Source organism: Carya illinoinensis, chromosome 8 (assembly GCF_018687715.1).
Source record: "Carya illinoinensis cultivar Pawnee chromosome 8, C.illinoinensisPawnee_v1, whole genome shotgun sequence".
In the NCBI taxonomy this organism is placed as follows: domain Eukaryota; kingdom Viridiplantae; phylum Streptophyta; class Magnoliopsida; order Fagales; family Juglandaceae; genus Carya; species Carya illinoinensis.
The window spans coordinates 14,681,010-14,690,843 of NC_056759.1; the positions used below are offsets into that span (position 1 = coordinate 14,681,010).

Below are 9,834 nucleotides of genomic sequence, written 5' to 3' on the forward strand. Positions count from 1 at the left end.
TCTTCCAATCTTCTCTTCTTGGAAATGATGTCCTTCAGGAATTTGACATAATTTGGCATTTGTTCCAAGGCATCTGCAAAAGGAATATTAATGTGAATTTTCTTAAAAATATCCAAAAACTTAGAAAATTGCTTATCTAGTTTTTGCTTTTGAAAACGCTGAGGGTAAGGAAGTGGAGGAGCAAGAATAGGAGGATTGTCAGGAAATGAAATTGTAGGAGCAAAGTCGGTCTCCTCTAGTGTATCATTGACAATCTCATCTTCTTCTACTTTATTCTTGCTTTGGCCAATGTTCACAGCTGTAGGGGTGGACTTGCTCTCCTTCAATGGTGACCTCTCTATTTCTTTTCCACTCCTAAGTGTGATGGCTTTGCATTGTTCCTTTGGATTCACTTCAGTGTTGCTGGGAAAAGCTCCTCTTTGTTGGGCATTGATGGTAGTGGCTAGTTGCCCAATTTGCACTTCAATATTCTTTATAGCAGCTCCCATATTGCTACAATAAGTCTCAATGTTGTCCAACCGTGAATCAGTCTTTTTAAACCTTGTATTGGTCTCCTGAACAAAGGAAACCATGGCATCCTCAAGTGACATATTCCTCTCGCTTGGTTGGCTATCAAATCCGGGAGGATGTTGAGGTTGCAACACATTCTTGGTATTTCCATATGACAAATTCTCGTGATTTCTAAGCCCTGGATGATAGTAATTTGGCATAGGATTACCACGATAATTGTAGTTCCGATTGTTGACATATTGAACTTGTTCTTGACTCGCCTCATTGCTTGGAACTATCATGCTTGTGGATGCTACATATTCTGTACTTTGTGGTATCCTTTGTGTTGTCAAGGCTGAAATCTGATGAGATAGAGTAGCTACTTGAGCGGAAAGAGATGCTATCGGCTCCAAGTCATGAATTCCAGCAACCTTCCAAAAGTGCAGTAGCACCTTCAGCTGTCTTCGACATCAGAGTTCCACCAGAAGCAGCATCAACTATAGTTCGAGTTTGCCCATTTAACCCATTATAGAACATCTGAACTTGCAACCAATCTGGCAATCCATGTTGTGGGCAACGTCGAACCAAGTCTTTATACCTCTCCCATGCTTCATAGAGTGACTCAAAATCATTTTGCTTGAACTGGCCAATCTCACTCCTGAGTTGGGCTGTTTTTGCAGGAGGAAAGAATTTAGCAAGAAACCTCTCAGCCATGTCTTGCCAACTAACGATGCTTCCCGGTTGTAGAGATTGTAGCCAACCTCTAGCCTTATCCCTCAAAGAGAAAGGAAACAATCTCAGTCTAATGGTGTCTTCAGTAACACCATTGATCTTCACAGTGTCACAAATCTCCAAAAACATAGCCAAATGAATATTGGGATCATCCAGTGGCGATCCGCTGAATTGAGCCTGCTGCACCATGCTAATCAAAGCTGATTTGAGCTCAAAGTTGTTGGCATTGATTGGCTGGCGCATTATGTTCGAGTAATTTCCATTTACAACTGGCCGCACATAGTCCTTCAAGGTGCGTGGTAGTACCTCACGATCTTCTTCAGCCATAGCTAGTATCTTATTTCTTCTTAGTGATCTAAGAGTTCTTTCAATCTCCGGATCAACAAGAATAATATCACGAGATCTAGCACGGCGCATCCAATGTCAAAAACACACCTGTAGAACAAATTAAAACAAAATTCTAAATTAAAACCAAGATTACTTTGTATCGATATTGACGAAAAGAATAAGAATAAACCATTCCCCGGCAACGGCGCCAAAAACTTGACTGGTGCAAAACTGCAAGTGCACAGTATCGTAGTTTTATAATAAAGTGGTAAGAAGAGTATCGTCCTCAGGGATTGGTACCTTACTCTTGCCAAATACCAAAATTATACTAATCTCAATTTTATCTAGAGGAATCGCTAAGGTTTTTGTAGTTGCAAATAAAACTAGATCAACTCAAAGAGAAATAAGCAAAGAAAATAAAACTGACTTTCAAAGATCAAATTCAATAGGGAAGAAAACTTCTAGGAAATCGATTTCACCATAATTCTTCACTATGCTTTTCTCATCCAGCTAATTTAACTTAAACCTCTTTTGTCTATTAGCAAATCTCTAATTCATCCAAAAGCCTCTTTCGATAGTCAATTGGAAGTGATTCTAGTTTATCAATTCACACAAGAGTATGCAAATTAAATAATCAAGAACGCAATAAGACCAATGATTTAATTACTACACAGGTTCATACAAGTCTTTCGATCTCTATACTTACCTATGCTGAAATATCCAAGATCTACCCTATGATTCCCTCTTTCGATAGCAAATCACAAGATTAATAATCATCTAATCAATGGCCAGTTAATTAGAAGCATTAAACTCAGAATAAATCAGATAAACAAAGAGAGAATTGCATTAAATTAGCATGGACAAACAAGCATAGTTCGGAAATAGGTTACATCGTTTTCCTAGAATAAAGAAAATTTAGCTCATGTTAGAAATGGAATTCAACATAAACGAATTCACCATAATTGTTCTGAGAAGATGGGAAGAAGAAAATAAACACTGAAAAATCCTCCTTGCAGCCTCAACTCGTCGTCAAAAGCTCAAGGGAACGATTTAACGCTTTTCTCCCGTCCGTGCTTGTGTATGAATCCAACGTACGTGCAATAAATTGGAATTCCGTCTCCAAAACAAATGATTTGAATCCCTCTAGCTATGTTTTTCTCTCCCAAAGAGTGTTCTCCAGTCAAAACTCGCGGCTCTAGAGTGAAAAATGGCTTTTATATGGTCCCACAGCGGAAAACCTAAAATCTGTCAAAATACGATGTTCGCTCGAGCGGGGTGTCGAGCGCGCGTCGAGCGTTCGACTCTGCCTGATTTCGCTCGAGCGTCCTATCGAGCGCACATCGAGCGTTCAACTCTACCTGATTTCGCTCGAGCGGCCAATGTCTCTGCTCGAGCGATCTTCGTTTTTCAGCAACCCGCTCGAGCTCCCTGTCGAGCGGCAGTGAAGCGTTTGAATCTGCCTGAATTCGCTCGAGCGAACTTGTAAAATCTGCAATATGAAATTTTGCAAGCCATCAGTAACAAGTTAATACCTATGAAGAATGACTAATTATTTCTATGATATGTTTTAAACTTCTAGTACTTCAAGGTCTTAGTTCACTGACTAAACCTCTTTTTTATACAGTGATTTTATATTTTTATCCAACACATGCACTTACATCTAGACAAGACATGCCTAACACGAACAAACCTGGGTGTTGAGCATTTGGCTGACACCCTTGGCACCATGAAACCTTACCAAGACGTTTATCAAGAGACAGGGCACCACAAATTGTGAAGTCAAGGGTTCAGTCAACAGGATGAACTGTTGGTCTGCTGAGAGAGAGAGAGAAGCCGTTAGGGAGGGGGAGAGAAGATGAGGGAAATGCTTTTAGAGTTTTAAGGACATAAGTGCTTTAGGCCTTTCTCAAGATTGGGCTTGGGTAAAAACATATTTGGGCGTGGGTTTCCTAATGGGTTGGGTTATCACAGATTAAACTAAGTCAGCCCTACATAATTAAGATTTTGTAAAATTTGTGAGGCGACGAGACAAACATTGAAGCCAAGGAAGAGAAAAGCAACGAGGAGAAGCAGACAAAGAAAAAGAGAGGGGACGACAATAAGCTAAGGATGGCTTCTTCTTCTCAGACTTCACCTCCTTTTCTTCCCCTTTGATCTCCTTGCAGCAAAGAGAGAAAATGGAAGGTGAGAATTTGTATTATTATAAACATTATAGTTGATTTTACCCACAGGCCTTATGGATGAAGGCTCCACAGTACTTCGTGCTTCATTTATTTTCTACAAGTTCTTTATTTTATCAAGTCATGATGGTTACTCATCTCCAACATCGACACCATTAATGAATAATCTGATCAATTGTCGAATAATCTTGATTCAATTGCCAATCACTACTGTAGACCCTTAGACATCAGTCGAATAAAAATACTGAGAGGATCGCTTAGAAGAAACTACTCTTTCCAAAAACAAAAGGAAATGTAAGAGCTTAGTTGTAAAGTGTAAGCCAGAAATGTATAGGGCAAACTAACAATCCCAGCCACAGAGAATATTGAAGAAAATCGTTTAGGTCTTTTGGGCTTTTTTTTAGCAAAAGAAGAGAATAATTGGAAACAAAGTTTTAATATCGTTTCACTCCCGTTGGAATTTTTGGATTTTTGGAACAGTAAGCAGAATGGGACACCATAATATTTTATTTCAGCTCGAATTTCGAATCATTTTATGATGTTTTAGCCCAATTTTAAAATTTAAATTTAAAAAAATCACATATTAATATATAATAATATAAGAGATGATGAATAACATTTCTCGCTCGGCTTAAATCTGTATTTCAGTCAGGAACATAATGTAATAATTATCATAAAAGTTTACAGCTTGATAACTTCATTTTTTTTTTTTATACAATTCATGATTTGTAGCTCACGTCTCCTCTTTCTGGGAAAAGAAAAGTGGGAGTGGCCTGGATTTAATGTGATATATATAATATCGTCGATCGGTGCGTTTCTTCGATTCACTTAGCATTTTTCTATAATAATATTATTTTTCTATTATTTATTCATCTCACCAAAAATAATTTTACTTTGAGAATAATGAAAAAGACTATTAATATAGTTATTTCCATTGGGTAAATTATTATTTTTCGTTAGAAAAAACTGTGCATGAGAAAAAAAAAATTACCTTAATTTAGTCATGACTTTATTTAAATACCGAAGATTGATAAAATGTGATATAAGAAATTTATTTTATTGTTCATATTCTAAACAGAAATATTATTAAACAATACAGAATATGTATAAAATTGTTTAAAATTCTTTGGATTAGCTATTCCTATATTCAAAATTTGAAGAATATGTAACTTTTTAACTTTTAACTAATCACTTAACACTTAAAATTTATATTGGATTAGCCATCACATTCTTTATATATAATAATAAAATATTATTATTTTTTAATATTTATATTTCTTTAATTAATTTTTATTTTTTAATTAGTTTTTTATTTTATTTTCGTAATCTTCAATAACCTCTAACAATCATATTCATTTTCATTTTCACAATCCAACAATCTATAATATAATAATCTCATATTTATATGTATAGATGATAAAATCTCATATGGAAATAAAAATCTCATACGTACAATCCATAAAAATTCCATATCTATAATATAATAATCTCAAAATATAAGAAAATAACATATGAAAAAATCATAGGATCACAAGCATATAACAAAATAACAGCCCAACAGATCTACATGTGACTATAGTTGTTGCCCAAAATAACAGTTTAATAGAACAAAGGCCAATATATGTACAATCTAATAGTCCAAAATAACAAAAAGCCACAAAATAGCATAGGCAATAGTTGTTGCCTAGCCACATGTATTGCAACCACATGTGACTGCCCAACTACTAAAACCAATTGTAAACTGTTTAATTATAATATTAACTATTAAGGCCATGCCTAGAGCCATTACCACAACTTAGAATAGCTGATGCAAGACAATCATAATTCTAATAGCCCTTTTTTTTTTTTACCCAAAATTCAAATAAGATCATGGATCAGCTTATTTTTGGTTAAAAAATAGAGTTTCAGAAACTCCTTTCTTGGAGGCAGCTATTACTATGAGAATGTTGCCTGAGAGGCCTATCTAAGAACCAAAAATGCTCAAGTAAAATGAACCCAGATGAAAAAAATACATGGCATGAACAACATCAACAAAATCAAACACAAACAACATCAACAAAATAAAACCCAAACAACAAAATCAAGAGTAAGATTAAGGCTAGGGTTTTGGATTTTACCGTTTCCTCACACAGTCAATGCTGGAGAGAAGTTGTCACAATGTCGTGCTAGAGAGAAGAAAGTGAAAAGGGAAGAAGGAGAGCTGCGGGAGAGAAAGAGAGAAGAAAAAAAAGGACTAGAAGAAGAGAAAGAAGGAAGAGACGCTAGAGAGGGAAGAAGAAGAGAACGAAGAGAGAAAAAAAAAACTAGAAGAAAAGAAGAGAAAGAAGGAAAGACATGGGAGAGGGAAGAAGAAGAGAAAAAAATAGAAGAAGAGAAAGCGGGGAAGAGACGCTGGAGAGGGAAGAAGAAGAGAAAGAAGAGGGAAAAAAACTAGAAGAAGAGACAGAGACAAAAGGAAGAGATTTGGAAGGGAGAGGGAAGAAGAAGAGAAATAAGAGAAAAAAAAAACTAGAAAATGAGACAGAAGGAAGAGACGCAGGAGAAAAAGAGGGAAGAAGAAAGAGAAAGAAAGAGACGTGTGAGAGATGAGCGAAATTAATAAACAATAGATATAGACTTGATCCAGGACTTTTCAACTCTGAAGAAAAAGATGAAATTATTGTGTATAGCTCATATTTGGGATGAAATGGGTTTTGCTAATTCAATATGGGCCAACTATTGATAAAATGGGTTAAATTTGAAAATGAAAAGTAATTTAAAAAAACAGATGTGGATATTCTAAATAGACAAGTTTCATATGCGTATTTTGTAAAAAAGTGGGTCACATTAATAAAGAGTAAGTTATATATATATATATATATATATTTATACTTTTTTAAGGTGAAGTATACTTTTTTTTTTACAAGAATTTGTTTATTTAGGACTTGTAAAAAATCATTTCTCTATAAAATGCTAATTTGAAACTGTACATGTATTGAAATATTTCGTTCTGATACTTAGATTGAAATAATTACTTAAAACAAAATTGAAAATTTTGTTGGAGAGGCTTCGTGTTGGTCCCAAAAGGGGAAAAAGCTTGGTTTGTTCCATATAAAATTAAGCCATTCCAGGTAGCGGATGAACATTGAACTCTGGACTCTTGATTCACTACAATTAATTATTTTATTATTATTTTTATTTACTTTTTACTATATTTGACTATTATTCATTATTATTTAATATTTTATTATTATTATTTCACTAGTATTCAGAAAATATTAATATCAGCTCAGTTTCTCAATACAACTAAAACACCCAGCCAAGACGGTATTCTTCTAGCTAGTTTAGTGCTAATCTCTCTATTTCCTTCTGCGTTTATAACGAGTGGCGGACTGAAGTTGTATAGCTCTAGTGGGGCCGCTTCTTCCTATAAATTCATACCTCACTCCCACTTGTATCTCTCATCATCCAGTCCTTTTCCCCTTCTGAGCCTTCTCTCTCTCTCTTTCTCTCTCTCTCTCTGATCCATTTTCTTTTTCAGCCAAGCCAAGAGGTGGGTTTTGCTCAACTTCCAGTCTTTCTAGCTCAAGACTAAATATTCCTCTGTTTCATCCTCTGTTTTGTCATTTAGCATATCATAGAGTGAAGCAAACCATGTCTTTGAGTGGTGCTAATTCGTACGGCTTGAGTTTCCTCCAGGCTCTTGCCGACAATTCCCAGTATAGCAAAGAAAACGAAACCGAAAATGGCAAAGTATACGTACACCCTCATGTTAAGCGCTCATCCTTGAGGCTAAGCGAAGAAAGCCTTCGAATGTGCACCGAAAGCTTGGGCAGCGAGACAGGGAGTGCTTGCACTGAAATCAGCATCGATGAAATTGCTTTGTTTTCAGTAGTTAGCGAGAATGGTCAGTCGAAGCAGGCCTCAAAATTGCATGGATTTCGGGTGTCGAAGAAGAAGTTGAATCATCCCTGGAGTTTTCCACCACCCTTGAAATCCATAAGTTGCTCGAGTGGTGTACGAGTTAAATCTCACCGGGAAGGAGGTAGGCTTGTTCTGAAAGCTTTTACAGTCCCTTCTTGTCGTGGCCTGTTTCATGCTGAGCGTGGGGATGGAAGACTTAGGATTCGGATGGTTCGAGATGAAGGAATTGGTGAGGATGGCGATGAGGAAGTTGCTCAAGAAGCGGAACCTGAAACAGAAGATGCTGAAGAAGAATTGGAAGAAGCAGAAGTTGGGGAAGATAGAGATATTGGGGATGAGAATGACGAGAAGATGTACTGGTGCGAGGAGGAAGAGAGAAATGGAATTACTGTAGGTTTTGGGGCTGAAACGACCATAGGGAGACTTCCCAGGCCAAGCAGGTGCATGGAAGGTGGGCGTGGGAACAAAGCTTTACAGTATTTGGAGCCATTCTGGATGGCTGCTTATAAGCTCTCTGTCTGAAAGAGATCACTATGATCTTTCTTTTTGGGTACCTTGTTTTTAGGTCAATTGTCATAGTTTTGAGTTCTCGTGCATTAGGTTTCTCAGAATAAGTTAATGCTACATGTTATCTTTAAAATAAAATGTTCCAGAAACACAATTATTAACTTAAATTTGAACCAGCTACGTTTTGACGTAAGATTCATTATACTCTCTGACCAAGAAGGAAAAAGCAAGAGAAAGAAGGGACATTGGACAACCTATAATCAAGTTCGAGTAGAAAAGATCTAGGTAGCATAACTACCAATTGCCTCTATTTATTTGTTCCTAAGATTACCTCTTTTTGGTATTCAAACCGACTACCACATCTACAGAGCTCGCTTTGCCTGAAGGATAAACGTTAATAACTTCTAAAGCATCCTAGACCATCATTTGTAAGTCTGCCATGCATGGTATCAAATTATAGCTAGAGATAGGCAGGATTAGTGCAGTTCAATGCTTCCAGGGACTGTTTGATTTCAGCAATATTGTAAAGATTAGTAACCGCAATGACTTTTTGATTGATGCACACACTTGAGCGGCATGCCCACGAGATGTATTTTTTTGTTAAGGCAAGGGCAAAACATCATGCAAGTTAATTGGTGTGTGCAAACGGGAGTACGAACGCATTGGTAAATATCAGGCGTAGGGCCCAAGTGAGCAACATGCACTGACATCATATCCTAATATCATCCTCCATGTGCTCGCTTTTCCAGTTCTCAGATCCTTACGTGCATGGTTTCAACAGCTAATTATGCAGTAACCGGCCTTCTGATCCATATTCAAGCAGCATAAATAAAAGTGCACTTTCTATTATTTTTTTCCCTTTATTACACTAGTTTTTTCATAAAAGTTTCATGACAACCCTGTCTCTGAGGTTATAATAACAGATTTTCACTGTGGGTTCTACTAAAATTTAGGGTATTAAGATTGTGAGGTTGGAATACCAGCAAGAAGCTAGGAAGTTAAAATGGTTGGTCACGTTACGTAGGGCAAGTAATGATGCCTTGAGATGAGGGTGGGTAACATTACCAAAAGAGGGAGGGCAGTGTCCAATCGTGGGGTTTGGGTGTCCATACATTACCCCATTTCTGGGTAAGGTTTTGATGGACATGAAATTGTCAACAGCAGAGCCAATATCATTTTGCTCTGAACATCATGTGCTTTGAGAATCTTATTTGACAATATGTACCTTTTAAGCACCCACTCCTTTTACCATATCTTGAGTGATCTCCTTTTACCATATCCGGTGACAGGTGCTCTTTCTTCCGCTCAATTATCCCTCTCCCCAATTTTGGAACCCAAAAAAATAATAATAATAAAAAAACACTTTCCTCCAAAATCCAACCCACCAGCATCCGTCGTTGGTGGTTCCATGCACCGTGCTAATTCCGCCACCTCTTTTCCCTTTTTAAAGCTAGAATCTCTCAAATCTATCTCCTTTCTTGATCTCTTGCGTCACTCCATCAAAATTGCCGTTTGTCGATCTCCAAAAATGACTTTCAAACACAACCGGCCTCCATGTAGCTCCTTAACCCTTAAGGCCATGTTTTGTTTTAGAAAATTCTCCAAAGTTTTGCTTTGGATTTCAATAAATTTCAAACCAAGTGATCTTTAAATTTAAAAAAACATTACGCTATTGAACTTTTCGACTATATTCATC

At 36.7% G+C, this 9,834-nt stretch overlaps 1 protein-coding gene and 1 non-coding gene across 2 annotated transcripts; both read left to right on the forward strand.

Moving 5' to 3' along the window:
* Positions 1–1,048: 1,048 nt before the first annotated feature.
* On the forward strand, positions 1,049–1,155 carry LOC122274924. Its single transcript, XR_006228460.1, has one exon. It is a non-coding gene; the product is annotated as a small nucleolar RNA R71 (small nucleolar RNA).
* A 6,022-nt stretch (positions 1,156–7,177) lies between these two features.
* Positions 7,178–8,276, forward strand: LOC122319072 (protein FANTASTIC FOUR 3-like). Its single transcript, XM_043136952.1, has one exon. The coding sequence runs from the start codon at positions 7,362–7,364 to the stop codon at positions 8,151–8,153; it is 792 nt and encodes a 263-aa protein (XP_042992886.1). The 5' UTR covers positions 7,178–7,361; the 3' UTR covers positions 8,154–8,276.
* The last annotated feature ends 1,558 nt before the right edge of the window (positions 8,277–9,834 follow it).

What these genes read in the sequence shown, in the direction of transcription:
- LOC122319072 (XM_043136952.1), top strand. Translation starts at nt 7,362, where the DNA reads ATGTCTTTGAGTGGTGCTAATTCGTACGGCTTGAGTTTCCTCCAGGCT.